At 49.7% G+C, this 23,355-nt stretch overlaps 1 protein-coding gene across 1 annotated transcript in view; it reads left to right on the forward strand.

The window, feature by feature from the left end:
- Positions 1-7,875: 7,875 nt before the first annotated feature.
- Positions 7,876-23,355, forward strand: part of LOC137423003 (cleavage and polyadenylation specificity factor subunit 6) — a 115,733-nt gene continuing 100,253 nt past the window's right edge. Inside the window, 1 exon segment of the mRNA XM_068109747.2 lies at positions 7,876-7,977. Coding sequence (XP_067965848.2) covers positions 7,918-7,977 — 60 coding nt within the window. The 5' untranslated portion in view covers positions 7,876-7,917.

A 23,355-nucleotide genomic window follows, 5' to 3' on the forward strand; every position in this document is an offset into this window, starting at 1 on the left:
GTTAAAGGCCTTGGGGGTGATACAGTCGTTCCACTGTGTTTACCACCCTCAGTCGGCGGGACTTATAGAACAAACGAATGGCACACTGAAAGGTAAGTTGGCAAAGATTTGCGACGAGACAGGCCTCAAGTGGCCGGAGGCCCTTCCGCTAGCGTTAATGAGCGTGCGCTCTACTCCAGGGCGCACCACTGGTCTCTCTCCGCACGAGATATTAATGGGTCGGCCCATGAGTTTGCCGGTATCGGCGCCAGTGAATATGGCAGCACTTGAATTACCTATCATGGATGACATGCTTTTAAAGTTTTGCATAGGTCTGTCCCATGTGGCGCGCAGCATACATGAACGTGTTCGGGAGGCCCTGCCGGAGCCAACAAGCAAGCCTATCCACACCTTCGAGGCAGGAGATTACGTGCTGGTGAAGCATTTCACCCGTAAGACTGCGCTCGAACCAAGGTGGACGGGGCCATACCAAGTTCTTCTGATCACACCAACAGCGGTGTTTTGTGAGGGCAAGTCGTCCTGGGTACATGCCACACATTGTAAGTTGGCCATACCCACAAACACAGACACCTCAAACGCACCACCACAGATCGAGGATGCTGCACCACCGCCTGTTAGGGGTGGCAATCACACTTAGTTTAATATACCGCTTTGCCAGCACTGCACCTGCCGTGTCACGCCTCAAGTGGGGGGACATGAGGGCATGGGCGAACACGGAGACATATGCATATGGCGACCAAACCGTTAAGGTCTACCGGCAGAGAGTTATCTGGGGTCAGAGGATAAATATACCCTGCTGCCACGTAAAGGAAGACGTATGGACACGGATAATGTGGAGGGCGTTGTACACAGACTCACAGGGAAGGAAGACAGGTTTTGCTGCCCTCAGTCGTTTGAAGCAAGCGCCACGACAAGGCGGCGCACCAATAGTAAACATGGCCAGGGCAGGTTACAAATGGGGAAAGGACTCGAACAATTTAACCATGCATGTATTACTGAACAGCGGCACTACTCTGTTACTACAATGTGAATTCATGACCTCACAGAGCTCCCCCTACGCCTATAGGCCACCATGCATCTCACACATATTAATTCCGCACCCACGGATCGAAAGCAAGAAAAAGCCAAAGGAAAATACGTATTGGACAGTGACCCGTGCAATGGCGAAGGTACAGAACCGATCACGTTGTTGGGTGTGTATGCATTTTCCTCACACCAGTACGACAGGGATAGAAATGGTAGTGCTGCCCCTGTCCCTACGAGATATGTGCTCAGGACCCTTGCGTACCCCATGTCTGACCACAACCTTGGAACTGATAGGCCCAAAATCCCCAGCAGTGTGTTCCCGGGAGTTTCGATATACCCCACCCATTAAGCAGGCTTTGTTAGACAAACCACCTGATCCTGTCTGGGTGACAGAGCAAAAGGGACGGGTGTGTCTTATAGGAAAGGGACACGTTCAGATGGGAACCTCGGAATGCACCCATACCCTGCCATCCGCTAATCTGCCATCCGACGCCAGAGGGAGACAAAAGGGAGGCCCCCTTGTAATAACCATAGATGACCAGGCCCAGCATAACGTAACCAAGCTAACCATATCTTGGGGAGCACCAAGCGCCACCCGTGTTGAAATTAGTAAATGCATGGCCTCGGCCCTTATCCCACCCCATGGAGTGATGTTTATTTGCGGAAATAAGGCATATCCATACCTACCCGAACAGTGGGGAGGGACTTGTTATCTGGGATCCATTTTTCCCAAGGTAAATTTGGTAGATCATTTTAATGAAACAGGGTATACCCCTACCCACGAGAGGAAGAAACGATTCTCTCTTTGGAACCCGGATGGAACAGTAAGACCGGACGGACGCTGGTGGCAGGTCCTACTAGGAGCATTTTTTCCCCAAGCGGGAGTGACTATGAATGATTGGCGAATAGATAGTCTCGCATTAGTAATGGAACGAATTGGAAACGAAACCCAAATCGCAGAACTACAATTGGAAGACGAATTAGTGCATATGCGAACGATGGTGATGCAGAATCGAGTGGCTTTGGATATGTTGTTGGCAGAAAAGGGAGGAGTATGTGGGGTAATCGATGGAAAATGCTGCACATATATCCCCGATCACTCGGAAGGAATAGAGGCCTCAATCATTCGGCTTAAGGCCGCGACCCAGGATCTCACGGATAGCCGAAAGGAAAGGGAAGAAGCCAATAATGTATGGTCCAGCATATCAGCCTGGTTCAGAGGATGGACAGGGGTCATTGTAAAATGGCTATTGACAGGCCTGGCCATAATCGTGGGAATCGTACTCACCGTAGTTATAATGAAATCCCTAATCATGATTTGTGTGAGAAAATGTTTCACAGGATGGACGCCACCCACCACCACCAACGGGATGTTACTTTCACTATATGGGAAGGATCCAAAGGCCATTGGTGAACCGGCCAACTCTATCGTCTCGGACCCCCACGATTGGGTTGATGGCCTCGACGTTTCGTGGCAAGAGGATGTGGCTTTAGGGATCTATGATTCCTGGCTTGAAATCGATGAACCTGTTGATGCTTGGGATTCTGATAATGATTATGATTTTAGTTGGGATGATTTAACCTGTGATTTAGAAAGTGTAGGTTCTTTTAAGAGCTATTGCTATTATGCCAGCAGTGAGGAGCGGATGGCAAACATGTATCCGGGATATCCGGGAGAACCACCTTCACCACCACTTACACCACCCGTAACAACCACTTTGGGATCGTCTCAGCTTAAGACACCCAACACATTGAATACTGACGTTGATACAGACTATGTGGAGATGGAGATTTGTGATTATGAGGAGATGGATATTGGTGATGACGAATGTGCCTCCTTTTCTTCCACAGAGCAATCACATGTACAAGGCTTGATGGCATTGGACGTCGATTGTTTGCCCTGATTCGCGAGGACCACACCTGCATAAGGAGGGCCCCAAATCTGGCTGGCAACTGGGTCGCACCTACGCCGTGCCGAGGGTGGATTCGGGATCCGGCCGGGCGGCAGCAATCTCCTAACCAGGCGCCGTCGTCGCGAATTATGGCTAACAATTTATGCGTTGAATGTTAGACGGCCAGTTAGGGCCGGTATCTCTCTTTGAGCATGCGTGACGCTGTGTCGCGCCTGGCATGTGACTAATTGGGATGCTGACCACTGGGGTATACGGTGTCTTTCCAAGGAGTTGTCATGTAAAGACAAAGGGAGGAACTGTTAGCCATTAGGGTTTAAACCCATGACTCAATTGATCATAACATCTGACATTATATATCTTGCTTCTGAAAACTGATTTGAACTCAGCTGCAGGCAGAGGCGGGTGGACAAAATGTGGTTTCGAGGCTCGAGGTGCAGGGTGGATCCTTAGCCCAGTAAACAAGTCCTTGAATGTATGTGCCAGACAGTAGATAATATGCTCACAACCCACGTACAGGGAAAACATGTTGCCAAACGCCTTCTTCACAAAGGGAATAATTAATTATATATCTTTGTAGTTTCCAGTGTGTCTCCTAAATCAAGGACGTAACCAACCTTGGAAAAGAAATATAGACATTACATATCCTTTGATTGTTGTGTATTCAGCATGTGTATTCAATCATTAATCTACTATTTTGCCTAGTGTCAAGAAAACCATTGAAGGTATTATGAGAATATTTCCTTCGGCCTGCGCTCGGGTCTGATGTGTTTAGATAAAGGGCCAAAAAGGGTCACCCTATCCTATGCTTACATCTTTTCTGTCTAAGTTTGGCCTTCTGCAGGAAGGGACGATGGTAGGTGGGTCTTTACGGCCCAGTTTTGCTTTGTCTTTAGCGCAGACTCTTGTCTGATATTTTGCTATATATGAAATGCCTTTTTGCTTATTTTGCAGCGAGTGTCTTGAGAAATTGCCCGCTGCATGTCAGGCGGTGCATTTTTGAGCCTTGCTCCACGCTGTGTGTTTGTAATCGATTTCATTAAACATTGTTGCACTGATCCTTGTTCTTCTTCCTTCCCTTGAGGTCTTCGACCGACATATATATATATATATATATATATATATATATATATATATATATATATATATATATATATATATATATGTATGTATATATATGTATGTATATATATATATATATATATATATATATATATATATATATATATATATATATATATATATATATATATATATATATATAATATATACAGACTTGGCATTTAATATGGAATATTTTTTTTGTGGGGGTGAACTTACTTTTCAAGATGTCTTAGAACCAAAAGTTCATTGGAATTATGTTGAAATTATTCTAGATTTTGTTAATGTGACCTTTAAAAGAAACAAAAACCACATTTGACATATCGAAACAAATAAATTGATCCTTGAAAGTGATGTAAACTGATATCGAACTCAATTCATGGACAGTACTGTGTTAAACTTCTGTACGTTTTCCAGAAGTATCTCTTTATTTTGCACATTAGCCAAAAAATTTTTTGACAAACACAAAAGTTAAATTACGACTGGGATTACGGACAGTAAAATTACAGTTCAGTCCTTCGTGTAACCCCCACGAGCATTCAGGAGAGCACGTACACGTTGAGGCATGCTGTTCACGAGATTTGCCAAGGTTTGGACAGGAATCGCTTGCCATGCAGTGACAATAGTCTGCTGCAATTCACGCACAGAGGTCAGCTGCTGGTCCAAGTGGTCGATTTGACGCGTTAATTCTGCCCACAAGTTCTCTATCCGGGGACATGGCAGGCCACTCCATATGCTCTACACCACGGTCAGCAAGAAAGTGTTGGATCATGCGAGCACGATGAGGCCGTGCATTGTCATCTTGGAAGACAAAGTTTCCTCGAAAGGTTGCATGAGCAAATGTAAGCAATGTTTCTTCCAGAATGGCCCTGTACTTGAACTGGTTCAGGTTTCCATTCAGAACAACCAGGTCAGTTTTGCCCCCTGCATGAAAAGCAGCCCAAACGGTCACCCCGCCACCTCCAGCTTGGACTCTTGGCACGATACAATCTTTGTTGTAGGCTTCATGCACTTGTCTGCGCACTCGGACGCGGCCATCTTGACGATAGACCAGAAATCTAGACTCGTCACTGAAGATCACGTGATTCCAGTGTCCTGGCTGCCATTGACGGTGCTCTCTGGCCCACTGCAATCGGCGCTGGCGGTGTTGTCTGGTCAGGCGTGGCTTTCTCAGGGGACGCCTGGCACAATAGCCTGCTTGAACCAGTCGTTGGTTGAATAGCCTTCTGGATACAGGCACATTTGTCAGTTGCTGCCACAGCCCCAAGCCGATTAGCTGACTTGGTACGGCCATTGCGGACTAACCGGTGCAGCTGGCGATCATCCCTCCTTGTGGTTCTGCGGGGACGTCCTAGCCTAGGTATTGAAGTAGGGACACCCCTCTGAGCATTTCGTTTCAGGATCTTTGACACCTGACCTTGACTGATGCCATACTGCCGAGCAATAGCACGCTGTTTCATGCCGTAATTTCGTAAAGCCACCACTCCATGACAAACAGCATTGTCGAGTTGACGGACCATCTCCAGAGGAAGCGGCAATAACTTTTGGAGACGTGCTGCAGTTGTTTTCCACTAATAGAGAACGCAACAACCCTTGTATACCCGACTGTGAAGCCAATCATCAAATGCACCTGTCCGTACATTTTGCCCCACCACCTGTGATATAATCCTGTTGTTGACTTCTTGCTGCGACAGACAGTGACATGGTTCTTTTAACAAATAAATCACCAAAGTGTAAAAGAAACTCACCAGATTGATATACTGAGTTAAGAAAGTAAACCCAAGTCAAGAAAAAAAAAAGATTCCATATTAAATGCCAAGTCTGTATATATATACCATATAAAACACAATGTGTGTGTGTGTGTGTGTGTGTCTGTCCCCCTTCATAAGGGTAGGTTTTAAAGGTTTTGAGTTTGGAGGGATTTGAGTGGGGGGGGTTAATCGGCAAACTTTGAACACGACTGTGTGTCTACCGGTTAAAAGACCTAAAAGACTCTGAGGACCCAAAAGACCCCAATGACCCAGAAGACCCCAAAGACCCAATGGCCCCCAACTCCTAAAATACCCGAAGACCCAAAATACCCTGAAGACTGTTAAAGACGCAAAAAACCATGAAGACCCAGAAGACCCCAATGACTTTGAAGAGCCGAAATACCCCGAACACCCAATATACCCCAAAGACCCAAAAGACCCCGAGGATCCAAAAGACCCCGAGGATCCACAAGACCCCGAGGACCCAAAAGACACAGAGGATCAAAAAGACCCCGAGGATCCAAACAACCCCAAGGGCCAAAATTACCCAAACAACCCCGAGGACCAAAATGACCAAAAATACCCCAAAGACTCAGCAGACCCCCAAGGACTCTGAAGATCCTAAATATCCTGAAGGACTCAAAATACCCCAAAGACCAAAAAGACCATGAAGACCCAATGGACCTGAAACACCCAAAATACCACGATGACCCAAAAGACCCTGAAGATCCAAAATACCCCAAAGACCCAAAATACATTGAATACCCTTAAATACCCCCCAAAGACCCTAAAAGACCCTGATGTCCCAAAAGACTGAAAAGACCCTGAAGACACAATGGACCCTGAATACCCAAAATACCCTGAAGACCCAAACAACCCAGTGGACCCAAAAGATGCCAAGGACACAGAAGACCCCGAAGGACTCCGAAGACTCAAAATACCCTGAAAACCCCAAATACCCAAAAGACTGAAAAGACCCTGAGGACTCAATGGACCCCAAAGACCCAAAATATCTTGAAGACCCCAAAAACCATGAAGACCCAAAAGACCCAGAGGACCCAAAATACCCCAAGGTATTTTTTAATTTTTGGTCTTTTGGGTGTTCAAGGATCTTTGGAGTATTTTGGGTCTTTGAGGTGTTTAAGGGTATTTTGGGTCTTCAGGGTCGTTAAGGGTCTTTGGAAAATATTGGGTCTTCAGGGTATTTTGGGACTTCGGGTCTTTGGGGTCCATTGGGTCTTTTCAGTCTTTTAAGTCTTCAGGGTCTTTTAGGTCTTCACGGTATGTATTTATGCATGTACGTACGTACGTACATACATACGTACACACATACGTACATACATACGTGTGTGGTGCTATGCACACACAACTCGTTTGCCAAGAAGGTAGGCCACCTTTTGCCAAGAAGGTTTGCCAAGAAGGTAGGATAGACGCGTTGTACAAACCAAAACACTTTATTCTATGCTCGCACGTAAGCACTGGGCGGGCTCGACTTTCGAGCCCGCATATATGTCCCGAGGCCACGCCTTGCCCTCGGGCGTGGCCGGTCGGCCGAAAGGCGGGGCATGTATTTCAGTTCAACACTGCGCCTCATGACGCCTTTGCTCCGGGCGTGGCCCGAGCCGCGCTTCCACGCCTGGTCGCTCGCGTCACCCACTGGTGCGCGGAATTATTACCCGCTGGCATTGTGTCAGCCACACGTACAAACATACATGTCATGTACATACATACATGTACATACATACAAGCACTTGCTCCATTATATATGGATAGACCATTTGTTTGTTGTCGCCATGTAAAAACTCCTCCAGTTTCCTTAACAGAATTACTTTTGATGTTGCTATTCCCAGGAATTGTTTTGTTTCCTGAGAATTACAATAAAACGGAAGGAGAAACTGAAAAGAATAGCTAAGTGATAGGCGGTGTAGTTGTTTCGCTGGTCTGCATATTTTAATTTACGTGTTTACATTTTTACTTCTAATGCTCTATATTCTTCACAAATAATAGTACGCAGAGGAAATGTGTTGTATCTTCGTGCGATAATTTAGATTTAGATTTAATGAGAAAGGCAGCGCTTTTCTCGTATTCGTAAATCGTAATGCGCATGCGCGGTGTGGGTCCGCTTTAACATGGCTGATGGTGCTGATCACATCGACATATACGCGGATGTCGGAGAGGAATTCAATCAGGTAGTGGCGTTACACCTGCCTTGGCACCTTTGGGTTGTTAATAATTGCTTAGTAAGCGTCGTCGTGTTGTCGCAAGCGGCAGGGCGCAAAACCGCTGCCATCGAGTCAGCTCGTGCGGGAGGTTCATGTTCGCCTCCGCCATGTTAGGAGATAACAAAGGGCGAGGCGACACTCGGTTTTTCACCGCCTAAATTGTCAGTCAGATGTTCGTTGTTATTCCTGGGGGTTTCTCTGTGCAATCTTTCAAAGTCACTGTATATATAATTTATATATATTTCTGTGGCTGCTGTGTAAATGCGGTGAAGGTTCACAATTGTTATGTAGGTTTGCGCCATGGGGAAGGAAGTGGATGGTTGGGAAAAAATGTGAAGGAAAAATTGAGGGGACTGAATGTGGACTAGTCTTCGTCCCCGAGGGTCTTGTGTTCAAATCCTGATGGCTCGGTCTCGTGCTCGTAATGACGTAATCTTGGTATGACGTAATCCCGTCACGATCATCTTTAAAGTGAAACATCCAGGATAATGGCTGAGGGTGCCGGATGATGTCGCACATTGCGCTTCGAATCGATCAGCATTTGGTAAGATGGACGTTCAAGATCCTAGTGTCTCGATAGAATCGTATTGATAGGAGGTGAAGGGGATTGATGACGTGGGGACGGAAACTTATTGAGATGAATGAGGAGGAACACCATTGAAAGCAAATGAATGTGGAAATGCAGATTAAGATGAGCATAAGGGTCGATAGTAGGGTAGACGGGGAGCATATGTAATAGGTTGGGGGGGGTGGGTAAATAGGGTGGGCTACATGGAGCGAGAGTGAGGGGTATTAGGGTGGGCTACATGGAGCGAGAGTGAGGGGTATTAGGGTGGGCTACATGGAGCGAGAGTGAGGGGTATTAGGGTGGGCTACATGGAGCGAGAGTGAGGGGTATTAGGGTGGGCTACATGGAGCGAGAGTGAGGGGTATTAGGGTGGGCTACATGGAGCGAGAGTGAGGGGTATTAGGGTGGGCTACATGGAGCGAGAGTGAAGGGTATTACTATTAGGGTGGGCTACATGGAGCGAGAGTGAGGGGTATTAGGGTGGGCTACATGGAGCGAGAGTGAGGGGTATTAGGGTGGGCTACATGGAGCGAGAGTGAGGGGTATTAGGGTGGGCTACATGGAGCGAGAGTGAGGGGTATTAGGGTGAGTAAATGGAAGGAGAGTGAGGGGTATTAGGCTGAGTACATGGAGCGAGAGTGAGGGGTATTAGGGTGAGTACATGGAGCGAGAGTGAGGGGTATTAGGGTGAGTACATGGAGCGAGAGTGAGGGGTATTAGGGTGAGTACATGGAGCGACAGTGAGGGGTATTAGGGTGAGAGTACATGGAGCGAGAGTGAGGGGTATTAGGGTGAGAGTACATGGAGCGAGTGTGAGGGGTATTAGGGTGAGTACATGGAGCGAGAGTGAGGGGTATTAGGGTGAGTACATGGAGCGAGAGTGAGGGGTATTAGGGTGAGTACATGGAGCGAGAGTGAGGGGTATTAGGGTGAGTACATGGAGCGAGAGTGAGGGGTATTAGGGTGAGAGTACATGGAGCGAGAGTGAGGGGTATTAGGGTGAGTACATGGAGCGAGAGTGAGGGGTATTAGGGTGAGTACATGGAGCGAGAGTGAGGGGTATTAGGGTGAGAGTAAATGGAAGGAGAGTGAGGGGTATTAGGGTGAGTACATGGAGCGAGAGTGAGGGGTATTAGGGTGAGACTGAGAGTACATGGAGCGAGAGTGAGGGGTATTAGGGTGAGAGTACATGGAGCGAGTGTGTGGGGTATTAGGGTGAGTACATGGAGCGAGAGTGAGGGGTATTAGGGTGAGTACATGGAGCGAGAGTGAGGGGTATTAGGGTGAGTACATGGAGCGAGAGTGAGGGGTATTAGGGTGAGAGTACATGGAGCGAGAGTGAGGGGTATTAGGGTGAGTACATGGAGCGAGAGTGAGGGGTATTAGGGTGGGCTACATGGAGCGAGAGTGAGGGGTATTAGGGTGGGCTACATGGAGCGAGAGTGAGGGGTATTAGGGTGGGCTACATGGAGCGAGAGTGAGGGGTATTAGGCTGAGAGTACATGGAGCGAGAGTGAGGGGTATTAGGGTGAGAGTACATGGAACGAGAGTGAGGGATATTAGGGTGAGAGTACATGGAGCGAGTGTGAGGGGTATTAGGGTGAGTACATGGAGCGAGAGTGAGGGGTATTAGGGTGAGTACATGGAGCGAGGGGTATTAGGGTGAGTACATGGAGCGAGAGTGAGGGGTATTAGGGTGGGCTACATGGAGCGAGAGTGAGGGGTATTAGGGTGGGCTACATGGAGCGAGAGTGAGGGGTATTAGGGTGGGCTACATGGAGCGAGAGTGAGGGGTATTAGGGTGAGAGTACATGGAGCGAGAGAGAGGGGTATTAGGGTGAGAGTACATGGAACGAGAGTGAGGGATATTAGGGTGAGAGTACATGGAGCGAGTGTGAGGGGTATTAGGGTGAGTACATGGAGCGAGAGTGAGGGGTATTAGGGTGAGTACATGGAGCGAGGGGTATTAGGGTGAGTACATGGAGCGAGAGTGAGGGGTATTAGGGTGGGCTACATGGAGCGAGAGTGAGGGGTATTAGGGTGGGCTACATGGAGCGAGAGTGAGGGGTATTAGGGTGGGCAACATGGAGCGAGAGTGAGGGGTATTAGGGTGGGCTACATGGAGCGAGAGTACATGTAGCGAGAGTGAGGAGTATTAGGGTGAGTACATGTAGCGAGAGTGAGGGGTATTAGGGTGAGAGTACATGGAGCGAGGGTGAGGGGTATTAGGGTGAGAGTACATGGAGCGAGAGTGAGGGGTATTACGGTGAGTACATGGAGCGAGAGTGAGGGGTATTAGGGTGAGTACATAGAGCGAGAGTGAGGGGTATTAGGGTGAGTACATGGAGCGAGAGTGAGGGGTATTAGGGTGATAGTACATGGAGCGAGAGTGAGGGGTATTAGGGTGAGTACATGGAGCGAGAGTGAGGGGTATTAGGGTGAGTACATGGAGCGAGAGTGAGGGGTATTGGGGTGAGTACATGGAGCGAGAGTGAGGGGTATTAGGGTGAGAGAACATGGAGCGAGAGTGAGGGGTATTAGGGTGAGAGAACATGGAGCGAGAGTGAGGGGGTATTAGGGTGAGAGTACATGGAGCGAGAGTGAGGGGTATTGGGGTGAGTACATGGAGCGAGAGTGAGGGGTATTAGGGTGAGAGAACATGGAGCGAGAGTGAGGGGTATTAGGGTGAGAGAACATGGAGCGAGAGTGAGGGGGTATTAGGGTGAGAGTACATGGAGCGAGAGTGAGGGGTATTAGGGTGAGAGTACATGGAGCGAGAGTGAGGGGTATTAGGGTGAGTACATGGAGCGAGAGTGAGGGGTATTAGGGTGAGTACATGGAGCGAGAGTGAGGGGTATTAGGGTGAGAGTACATGGAGCGAGAGTGAGGGGTATTAGGGTGAGAGTGTGAGGGGTATTAGGGTGAGAGTGTGAGGGGTATTAGGGTGAGAGTGTGAGGGGTATTAGGGTGAGTACATAGAGCGAGAGTGAGGGGTATTAGGGTGAGTACATGGAGCGAGAGTGAGGGGTATTAGGGTGAGTACATGGAGCGAGAGTGAGGGGTATTAGGGTGAGTACATGGAGCGAGAGTGAGGGGTATTAGGGTGAGTACATGGAGCGAGAGTGAGGGGTATTAGGGTGAGAGTACATGGAGCGAGAGTGAGGGGGTATTAGGGTGAGAGTACATGGAGCGAGAGTGAGTGGTATTAGGGTGAGAGTACATGGAGCGAGAGTGAGGGGTATTAGGGTGAGAGTACATGGAGCGAGAGTGGGGGGTATTAGGGTGAGAGTACATGGAGCGAGAGTGAGGGGTATTAGGGTGAGAGTACATGGAGCGAGAGTGAGGGGTATTAGGGTGAGAGTACATGGAGCGAGAGTGAGGGGTATTAGGGTGAGTACATGGAGCGAGAGTGAGGGGTATTAGGGTGAGAGTACATGGAGCGAGAGTGAGGGGTATTAGGGTGAGTACATGGAGCGAGAGTGAGGGGTATTAGGGTGAGTACATGGAGCAAGAGTGAGGGGTATTAGGGTGAGTACATGGAGCGAGAGTGAGGGGTATTAGGGTGAGAGTACATGGAGTGAGAGTGAGGGGTATTAGGGTGAGAGTGTGAGGGGTATTAGGGTGAGTACATGGAGCGAGAGTGAGGGGTATTAGGGTGAGTACATGGAGCGAGAGTGAGGGGTATTAGGGTGAGTACATGGAGCGAGAGTGAGGGGTATTAGGGTGAGTACATGGAGCGAGAGTGAGGGGTATTAGGGTGAGTACATGGAGCGAGAGTGAGGGGTATTAGGGTGAGAGTACATGGAGCGAGAGTGAGGGGGTATTAGGGTGAGAGTACATGGAGCGAGAGTGAGTGGTATTAGGGTGAGGGTACATGGAGCGAGAGTGAGGGGTATTAGGGTGAGAGTACATGGAGCGAGAGTGGGGGGTATTAGGGTGAGAGTACATGGAGCGAGAGTGAGGGGTATTAGGGTGAGAGTACATGGAGCGAGAGTGAGGGGTATAAGGGTGAGTACATTGAGCGAGAGTGAGGGGTATTAGGGTGAGTACATGGAGCAAGGGTGAGTACATGGAGCGAGAGTGAGGGGTATTAGGGTGAGAGTACATGGAGCGAGAGTGAGGGGTATTAGGGTGAGAGTACATGGAGCGAGAGTGAGGGGTATTAGGGTGAGTACATGGAGCGAGAGTGAGGAGTATTAGGGTGAGTTCATGGAGCGAGAGTGAGGGGTATTAGGGTGAGAGTACATGGAGCGAGAGTGAGGGGTATTAGGGTGAGAGTACATGGAGCGAGAGTGAGGGGTATTAGGGTGAGTACATGGAGCGAGAGTGAGGGGTATTAGGGTGAGTACATGGAGCGAGAGTGAGGGGAATTAGGGTGAGAGTACATGGAGCGAGAGTGAGGAGTATTAGGGTGAGTACATGGAGCGAGAGTGAGGGGTATTAGGGTGAGTACATGGAGCGAGAGTGAGGGGTATTAGGGTGAGTACATGGAGCGAGAGTGAGGGGAATTAGGGTGAGAGTACATGGAGCGAGAGTGAGGGGGTATTAGGGTGAGAGTACATGGAGCGAGAGTGAGGGTTATTAGGGTGAGAGTACATGGAGCGAGAGTGAGGGGTATTAGGGTGAGAGTACATGGAGCGAGAGTGAGGGGTATTAGGGTGAGTACATGGAGCGAGAGTGAGGGGTATTAGGGTGAGATTACATGGAACGAGAGTGAGGGGTATTAGGGTGAGTACATGGAGCGAGAGTGAGGGGTATAAGGGTGAGTACATGGAGCGAGAGTGAGGGGTATTAGGGTGAGAGTACATGGAGCGTGAGTGAGCTGTATTAGGGTGGGCTACATGGAGCGAGAGTGAGGGGTGTTAGGGTGGGCTACATGGAGCGAGAGTGAGGGGTATTAGGGTGGGCTACATGGAGCGAGAGTGAGGGGTATTAGGGTGAGAGTACATGGAGCGAGAGTGAGGGGTATTAGGGTGATTAAATGGAAGGAGAGTGAGGGGTATTAGGGTGAGTACATGGAGCGAGAGTGAGGGGTATTAGGGTGAGAGTACATGGAGCGAGAGTGAGGGGTATTAGGGTGAGAGAACATGGAGCGAGTGTGAGGGGTATTAGGGTGAGTACATGGAGCGAGAGTGAGGGGTATTAGGGTGAGTACATGGAGCGAGAGTGAGGGGTATTAGGGTGAGTACATGGAGCGAGAGTGAGCGGTATTAGGGTGAGAGTAAATGGAAGGAGAGTGAGGGGTATTAGGGTGAGTACATGGAGCGAGAGCGAGGGGTATTAAGGTGAGAGTACATGGAGCGAGTGTGAGGGGTATTAGGGTGAGTACATGGAGCGAGAGTGAGGGGTATTAGGGTGAGTACATTGAGCGAGAGTGAGGGGTATTAGGGTGAGAGTACATGGAGCGAGAGTGGGGGGTATTAGGGTGAGAGTACATGGAGCGAGTGTGAGGGGTATTAGGGTGAGAGTACATGGAGCGAGAGTGGGGGGTATTAGGGTGAGAGTACATGGAGCGAGAGTGGGGGGTATTAGGGTGAGAGTACATGGAGCGAGAGTGGGGGGTATTAGGGTGAGAGTACATGGAGCGAGAGTGAGGGGTATTAGGGTGAGAGTACATGGAGCGAGAGTGAGGGGTATTAGGGTGAGTACATTGAGCGAGAGTGAGGGGTATTAGGGTGAGTACATGGAGCAAGGGTGAGTACATGGAGCGAGAGTGAGGGGTATTAGGGTGAGAGTACATGGAGCGAGAGTGAGGGGTATTAGGGTGAGAGTACATGGAGCAAGAGTGAGGGGTATTAGGGTGAGTACATGGAGCGAGAGTGAGGAGTATTAGGGTGAGTTCATGGAGCGAGAGTGAGGGGTATTAGGGTGAGAGTACATGGAGCGAGAGTGAGGGGTATTAGGGTGAGAGTACATGGAGCGAGAGTGAGGGGTATTAGGGTGAGTACATGGAGCGAGAGTGAGGGGTATTAGGGTGAGTACATGGAGCGAGAGTGAGGGGTATTAGGGTGAGTACATGGAGCGAGAGTGAGGGGAATTAGGGTGAGAGTACATGGAGCGAGAGTGAGGGGGTATTAGGGTGAGAGTACATGGAGCGAGAGTGAGGGTTATTAGGGTGAGTACATGGAGCGAGAGTGAGGGGTATTAGGGTGAGAGTACATGGAGCGAGAGTGAGGGGTATTAGGGTGAGTACATGGAGCGAGAGTGAGGGGTATTAGGGTGAGATTACATGGAACGAGAGTGAGGGGAATTAGGGTGAGTACATGGAGCGAGGGTGAGGGGTATTAGGGTGAGTACATGGAGCGAGAGTGAGGGGTATTAGGGTGAGAGTACATGGAGCGAGAGTGAGCTGTATTAGGGTGGGCTACATGGAGCGAGAGTGAGGGGTGTTAGGGTGGGCTACATGGAGCGAGAGTGAGGGGTATTAGGGTGGGCTACATGGAGCGAGAGTGAGGGGTATTAGGGTGAGAGTACATGGAGCGAGAGTGAGGGGTATTAGGGTGAGTACATGGAGCGAGAGTGAGGGGTATTAGGGTGAGTACATGGAGCGAGAGTGAGGGGTATTAGGGTGAGTACATGGAGTGAGAGTGAGGGGTATTAGGGTGAGAGTAAATGGAGCGAGAGCGAGGGGTATTAGGGTGAGAGTACATGGAGCGAGTGTGAGGGGTATTAGGGTGAGTACATGGAGCGAGAGTGAGGGGTATTAGGGTGAGTACATGGAGCGAGAGTGAGGGATATTAGGGTGAGTACATGGAGCGAGAGTGAGGGGTATTAGGGTGAGAGTAAATGGAAGGAGAGTGAGGGGTATTAGGGTGAGTACATGGAGCGAGAGTGAGGGGTATTAAGGTGAGAGTACATGGAGCGAGAGTGAGGGGTATTAGGGTGAGAGTACATGGAGTGAGAGTACATGGAGCGAGAGTGAGGGGTATTAGGGTGAGAGTACATGGAGCAAGTGTGAGGGGTATTAGGGTGACTACATTGAGCGAGAGTGAGGGGTATTAGGGTGAGTACATGGAGCGAGAGTGAGGGGTATTAGGGTGAGAGTACATGGAGCGAGAGTGAGGGGTATTAGGGTGAGTACATGGAGCGAGAGTGAGGGGTATTAGGGTGAGAGTACATGGAGCGAGAGTGAGGGGTATTAGGGTGAGAGTACATGGAGCGAGAGTGAGGGGTATTAGGGTGAGAGTACATGGAGCGAGAGTGAGGGGTATTAGGGTGAGAGTACATGGAGCGAGAGTGAGGGGTATTAGGGTGAGTACATGGAGCGAGAGTGAGGGGTATTAGGGTGAGTACATGGAGCGAGAGTGAGGGGTATTAGGGTGAGTACATGGAGCGAGAGTGAGGGGTATTAGGGTGAGAGTACATGGAGCGAGAGTGAGGGGGTATTAGGGTGAGAGTACATGGAGCGAGAGTGAGGGTTATTAGGGTGAGAGTACATGGAGCGAGAGTGAGGGGTATTAGGGTGAGAGTACATGGAGCGAGAGTGAGGGGTATTAGGGTGAGAGTACATGGAGCGAGAGTGAGGGGTATTAGGGTGAGAGTACATGGAGCGAGAGTGAGGGGTATTAGGGTGAGTACATGGAGCGAGAGTGAGGAGTATTAGGGTGAGTACATGGAGCGAGAGTGAGGGGTATTAGGGTGAGAGTACATGGAGCGAGGGTGAGGGGTATTATGGTGAGAGTACATGGAGCGAGAGTGAGGGGTATTAGGGTGAGTACATGGAGCGAGAGTGAGGGGTATTGGGGTGAGTACATGGAGCGAGAGTGAGGGGTATTAGGGAGAGAGTACATGGAGCGAGAGTGAGGGGTATTAGGGTGAGTACATGGATGGAGAGTGAGGGCTATTAGGGTGAGAGTACATGGAGCGAGAGTGAGGGGTATTAGGGTGAGAGGACATGGAGCGAGAGTGAGGGGTATTAGGGTGAGAGTACATGGAGCGAGAGTGAGGGGTATTAGGGTGAGAGTACATGGAGCGAGAGTGAGGGGTATTAGGGTGAGAGTACATGGAGCGAGAGTGAGGGGTATGAGGGTGAGTACATGGAGCGAGAGTGAGGGGTATTAGGGTGAGTACATGGAGCGAGAGTGAGGGGTATTAGGGTGAGAGTACATGGAGCGAGAGTGAGGGGTATTAGGGTGAGAGTACATGGAGCGAGATTGAGGGGTATTCGGGTGAGTAAATGGAAGGAGAGTGAGGTGTATTAGGGTGAGAGGACATGGAGTGAGAGTGAGGGGTATTAGGGTGAGAGCCAGAGGACATGGAGTGAGAGTGTGGAGTATTAGGGTGAGAGTAAATGGAGCAAGAGTGAGGGGTATTAGGGTGAGAGTAAATGGAGCGAGAGTGAGGGGTATTAGGGTGAGAGTACATGGAGCGAGAGTGAGGCGTATTAGGGTGAGAGTACATGAAGCGAGAGTGAGGTGTATTAGGGTGAGTAAATGGAAGGAGAGTGAGGGTATTAGCCTGAGAGTACATGGGGTGAGAGTGAGGGGTATTAGGGTGAGTACATGGATGGAGAGTGAGGGGTATTAGGGTGAGAGTACATGTAGCGAGAGTGAGGGGTATTAGGGTGAGAGTACATGGAGCGAGAGTGAGGGGTATTAGGGTGAGAGTACATGGATGGAGAGTGAGGGGTATTCGGGTGAGAGTACATGGAGCGAGAGTGAGGGGTATTAGGGTGAGAGTACATGGAGCGAGAGTGAGGGGTATTAGGGTGAGAGTACATGGAGCGAGAGTGAGGGGAATTAGGGTGAGAGGACATGGAGTGAGAGTGAGGGGTATTAGGGTGAGAGCAAATGGAGCAAGAGTGAGGGGTATTAGGGTGAGAGGACATGGAGTGAGAGGGTGGGGTATTAGGGTGAGAGTGAGGGGTATTAGGGTGTGTGTTCATGGAGTGAGAGTGAGGTGTTATAAGGTGAGAGTACATGGAGCAAGAGTGAGCGGTATTGGGGTGTGTGTACATGGAGTGAGAGTGTGGGGTATTAGGGTGAGAGCAAATGGAGCAAGAGTGAGGGGTATTAGGGTGAGAGGACATGGAGTGAGAGTGTGGGGTATTAGGGTGAGAGTAAATGGAGCAAGAGTGAGGGGTATTAGGTGAGAGTAAATGGAGCGAGAGTGAGGGGTATTAGGGTGAGAGCAAATGGAGCAAGAGTGAGGGGTATTAGGGTGAGAGGACATGGAGTGAGAGTGTGGGGTATTAGGGTGAGAGTAAATGGAGCAAGAGTGAGGGGTATTATGGTGAGAGTGTGGGGTATTAGGGTGAGAGCAAATGGAGCAAGAGTGAGGGGTATTAGGGTGAGAGCAAATGGAGCAAGAGTGAGGGGTATTATGGTGAGAGCAAATGGAGCGAGAGTGAGGTGTATTAGGGTGAGAGGACATGGAGTGAGAGTGAGGGGTATTAGGGTGAGAGCAAATGGAGCAAGAGTGAGGGGTATTAGGGTGAGAGGACATGGAGTGAGAGTAAATGGAGCAAGAGTGAGGGGTATTAGGGTGAGAGTAAATGGAGCGAGAGTGAGGGGTATTAGGGTGTGTGAACATGGAGTGAGAGTGAGGTGTTATAAGGTGAGAGTACATGGAGCAAGAGTGAGGGGTATTAGGGTGAGAGGACATGGAGTGAGAGTGTGGGGTATTAGGGTGAGAGTACATGGAGCAAGAGTGAGGGGTATTAGGGTGAGAGTACATGGAGCGAGAGTGAGGGGTATTAGGGTGAGAGTACATGGAGCGAGAGTGAGGGGTATTAGGGTGAGAGTACATGGAGCGAGAGTGAGGGGTATTAGGGTGAGAGGACATGGAGTGAGAGTGTGGGGTATTAGGGTGAGAGGACATGGAGTGAGAGTGTGGGGTATTAGGGTGAGAGCAAATGGAGCGAGAGTGAGGGGTGTTAGGGTGAGAGGACATGGAGTGAGAGTGTGGGGTATTAGGGTGAGAGGACATGGAGTGAGAGTGTGGGGTATTAGGGTGAGAGCAAATGGAGCAAGAGTGAGGGGTATTAGGGTGAGAGCAAATGGAGCAAGAGTGAGGGGTATTAGGTTGAGAGCAAATGGAGCAAGAGTGAGGGGTATTAGGGTGAGAGCGAATGGAGCAAGAGTGAGGGGTATTAGGGTGAAAGTACATGGAGCAAGAGTGAGGGGTATTAGGGTGAGAGTACATGGAGCGAGAGTGAGGAGTATTAGGGTGAGAGGACATGGAGTGAGAGTGAGGGGTATTCGGGTGAGAGCAAATGGAGCGAGAGTGAGGGGTATAAGGGTGAGGGGGTATTGGGGTGAGAGGACATGGAGTGAGAGTGTGGGGTATTAGGGTGAGAGTAAATGGAGCAAGAGTGAGGGGTATTAGGGTGAGAGTAAATGGAGCGAGAGTGAGGGGTATTAGGGTGTGTGTTCATGGAGTGAGAGTGAGGTGTTATAAGGTGAGAGTACATGGAGCAAGAGTGAGCGGTATTGGGGTGTGTACATAGAGTGAGAGTGTGGGGTATTAGGGTGAGAGCAAATGGAGCAAGAGTGAGGGGTATTAGGGTGAGAGGACATGGAGTGAGAGTGTGGGGTATTAGGGTGAGAGTAAATGGAGCAAGAGTGAGGGGTATTAGGTGAGAGTAAATGGAGCGAGAGTGAGGGGTATTAGGGTGAGAGCAAATGGAGCAAGAGTGAGGGGTATTAGGGTGAGAGGACATGGAGTGAGAGTGTGGGGTATTAGGGTGAGAGTAAATGGAGCAAGAGTGAGGGGTATTAGGGTGAGAGTGTGGGGTATTAGGGTGAGAGCAAATGGAGCAAGAGTGAGGGGTATTAGGGTGAGAGCAAATGGAGCAAGAGTGAGGGGTATTAGGGTGAGAGCAAATGGAGCGAGAGTGAGGTGTATTAGGGTGAGAGGACATGGAGTGAGAGTGAGGGGTATTAGGGTGAGAGCAAATGGAGCAAGAGTGAGGGGTATTAGGGTGAGAGGACATGGAGTGAGAGTAAATGGAGCAAGAGTGAGGGGTATTAGGGTGAGAGTAAATGGAGCGAGAGTGAGGGGTATTAGGGTGTGTGTACATGGAGTGAGAGTGAGGTGTTATAAGGTGAGAGTACATGGAGCAAGAGTGAGTGGTATTGGGGTGTGTGTACATGTAGTGAGAGTGTGGGATATTAGGGTGAGAGCAAATGGAGCAAGAGTGAGGGGTATTAGGGTGAGAGTAAATGGAGCGAGAGTGAGGGGTATTAGGGTGAGAGTACATGGAGCGAGAGTGAGGGGTATTAGGGTGAGAGTACATGGAGCGAGAGTGAGGGGTATTAGGGTGAGTAAATGGAAGGAGAGTGGGGTGAGAGGACATGGAGTGAGAGTGAGGGGTATTAGGGTGAGCAAATGGAGCAAGAGTGAGGGGTATTAGGGTGAGAGGACATGGAGTGAGAGTGTGGGGTATTAGGGTGAGAGTAAATGGAGCAAGAGTGAGGGGTATTAGGGTGAGAGTAAATGGAGCGAGAGTGAGGGGTATTAGGGTGAGAGTACATGGAGCGAGAGTGAGGCGTATTAGGGTGAGAGTACATGAAGCGAGAGTGAGGGGTATTAGGGTGAGTAAATGGAAGGAGAGTGAGGGTATTAGCCTGAGAGTACATGGAGTGAGAGTGAGGGGTATTAGGGTGAGAGCCAGAGGACATGGAGTGAGAGTGTGGAGTATTAGGGTGAGAGTAAATGGAGCAAGAGTGAGGGGTATTAGGGTGAGAGTAAATGGAGCGAGAGTGAGGGGTATTAGGGTGAGAGTACATGGAGCGAGAGTGAGGCGTATTAGGGTGAGAGTACATGAAGCGAGAGTGAGGTGTATTAGGGTGAGTAAATGGAAGGAGAGTGAGGGTATTAGCCTGAGAGTACATGGGGTGAGAGTGAGGGGTATTAGGGTGAGTACATGGATGGAGAGTGAGGGGTATTAGGGTGAGAGTACATGTAGCGAGAGTGAGGGGTATTAGGGTGAGAGTACATGGAGCGAGAGTGAGGGGTATTAGGGTGAGAGTACATGGATGGAGAGTGAGGGGTATTCGGGTGAGAGTACATGGAGCGAGAGTGAGGGGTATTAGGGTGAGAGTACATGGAGCGAGAGTGAGGGGTATTAGGGTGAGAGTACATGGAGCGAGAGTGAGGGGAATTAGGGTGAGAGGACATGGAGTGAGAGTGAGGGGTATTAGGGTGAGAGCAAATGGAGCAAGAGTGAGGGGTATTAGGGTGAGAGGACATGGAGTGAGAGGGTGGGGTATTAGGGTGAGAGTGAGGGGTATTAGGGTGTGTGTTCATGGAGTGAGAGTGAGGTGTTATAAGGTGAGAGTACATGGAGCAAGAGTGAGCGGTATTGGGGTGTGTGTACATGGAGTGAGAGTGTGGGGTATTAGGGTGAGAGCAAATGGAGCAAGAGTGAGGGGTATTAGGGTGAGAGGACATGGAGTGAGAGTGTGGAGTATTAGGGTGAGAGTAAATGGAGCAAGAGTGAGGGGTATTAGGTGAGAGTAAATGGAGCGAGAGTGAGGGGTATTAGGGTGAGAGCAAATGGAGCAAGAGTGAGGGGTATTAGGGTGAGAGGACATGGAGTGAGAGTGTGGGGTATTAGGGTGAGAGTAAATGGAGCAAGAGTGAGGGGTATTATGGTGAGAGTGTGGGGTATTAGGGTGAGAGCAAATGGAGCAAGAGTGAGGGGTATTAGGGTGAGAGCAAATGGAGCAAGAGTGAGGGGTATTATGGTGAGAGCAAATGGAGCGAGAGTGAGGTGTATTAGGGTGAGAGGACATGGAGTGAGAGTGAGGGGTATTAGGGTGAGAGCAAATGGAGCAAGAGTGAGGGGTATTAGGGTGAGAGGACATGGAGTGAGAGTAAATGGAGCAAGAGTGAGGGGTATTAGGGTGAGAGTAAATGGAGCGAGAGTGAGGGGTATTAGGGTGTGTGAACATGGAGTGAGAGTGAGGTGTTATAAGGTGAGAGTACATGGAGCAAGAGTGAGGGGTATTAGGGTGAGAGGACATGGAGTGAGAGTGTGGGGTATTAGGGTGAGAGTACATGGAGCAAGAGTGAGGGGTATTAGGGTGAGAGTACATGGAGCGAGAGTGAGGGGTATTAGGGTGAGAGTACATGGAGCGAGAGTGAGGGGTATTAGGGTGAGAGTACATGGAGCGAGAGTGAGGGGTATTAGGGTGAGAGGACATGGAGTGAGAGTGTGGGGTATTAGGGTGAGAGGACATGGAGTGAGAGTGTGGGGTATTAGGGTGAGAGCAAATGGAGCGAGAGTGAGGGGTGTTAGGGTGAGAGGACATGGAGTGAGAGTGTGGGGTATTAGGGTGAGAGGACATGGAGTGAGAGTGTGGGGTATTAGGGTGAGAGCAAATGGAGCAAGAGTGAGGGGTATTAGGGTGAGAGCAAATGGAGCAAGAGTGAGGGGTATTAGGTTGAGAGCAAATGGAGCAAGAGTGAGGGGTATTAGGGTGAGAGCGAATGGAGCAAGAGTGAGGGGTATTAGGGTGAAAGTACATGGAGCAAGAGTGAGGGGTATTAGGGTGAGAGTACATGGAGCGAGAGTGAGGAGTATTAGGGTGAGAGGACATGGAGTGAGAGTGAGGGGTATTCGGGTGAGAGCAAATGGAGCGAGAGTGAGGGGTATAAGGGTGAGGGGGTATTGGGGTGAGAGGACATGGAGTGAGAGTGTGGGGTATAAGGGTGAGAGTAAATGGAGCAAGAGTGAGGGGTATTAGGGTGAGAGTAAATGGAGCGAGAGTGAGGGGTATTAGGGTGTGTGTTCATGGAGTGAGAGTGAGGTGTTATAAGGTGAGAGTACATGGAGCAAGAGTGAGCGGTATTGGGGTGTGTACATAGAGTGAGAGTGTGGGGTATTAGGGTGAGAGCAAATGGAGCAAGAGTGAGGGGTATTAGGGTGAGAGGACATGGAGTGAGAGTGTGGGGTATTAGGGTGAGAGTAAATGGAGCAAGAGTGAGGGGTATTAGGTGAGAGTAAATGGAGCGAGAGTGAGGGGTATTAGGGTGAGAGCAAATGGAGCAAGAGTGAGGGGTATTAGGGTGAGAGGACATGGAGTGAGAGTGTGGGGTATTAGGGTGAGAGTAAATGGAGCAAGAGTGAGGGGTATTAGGGTGAGAGTGTGGGGTATTAGGGTGAGAGCAAATGGAGCAAGAGTGAGGGGTATTAGGGTGAGAGCAAATGGAGCAAGAGTGAGGGGTATTAGGGTGAGAGCAAATGGAGCGAGAGTGAGGTGTATTAGGGTGAGAGGACATGGAGTGAGAGTGAGGGGTATTAGGGTGAGAGCAAATGGAGCAAGAGTGAGGGGTATTAGGGTGAGAGGACATGGAGTGAGAGTAAATGGAGCAAGAGTGAGGGGTATTAGGGTGAGAGTAAATGGAGCGAGAGTGAGGGGTATTAGGGTGTGTGTACATGGAGTGAGAGTGAGGTGTTATAAGGTGAGAGTACATGGAGCAAGAGTGAGTGGTATTGGGGTGTGTGTACATGTAGTGAGAGTGTGGGATATTAGGGTGAGAGCAAATGGAGCAAGAGTGAGGGGTATTAGGGTGAGAGGACATGAAGTGAGAGTGTGGGGTATTAGGGTGAGAGTAAATGGAGCAAGAGTGAGGGGTATTAGGGTGAGAGTAAATGGAGCGAGAGTGAGGGGTATTAGGGTGAGAGTACATGGAGCGAGAGTGAGGGGTATTAGGGTGAGAGTACATGGAGCGAGAGTGAGGGGTATTAGGGTGAGTAAATGGAAGGAGAGTGAGGGGTATTAGGGTGAGAGGACATGGAGTGAGAGTGAGGGGTATTAGGGTGAGCAAAT

The sequence above is a fragment of the Myxine glutinosa genome, chromosome 3, assembly GCF_964187855.1.
Source record: "Myxine glutinosa chromosome 3, kmMyxGlut1.1, whole genome shotgun sequence".
Lineage (NCBI taxonomy): Eukaryota > Metazoa > Chordata > Myxini > Myxiniformes > Myxinidae > Myxine > Myxine glutinosa.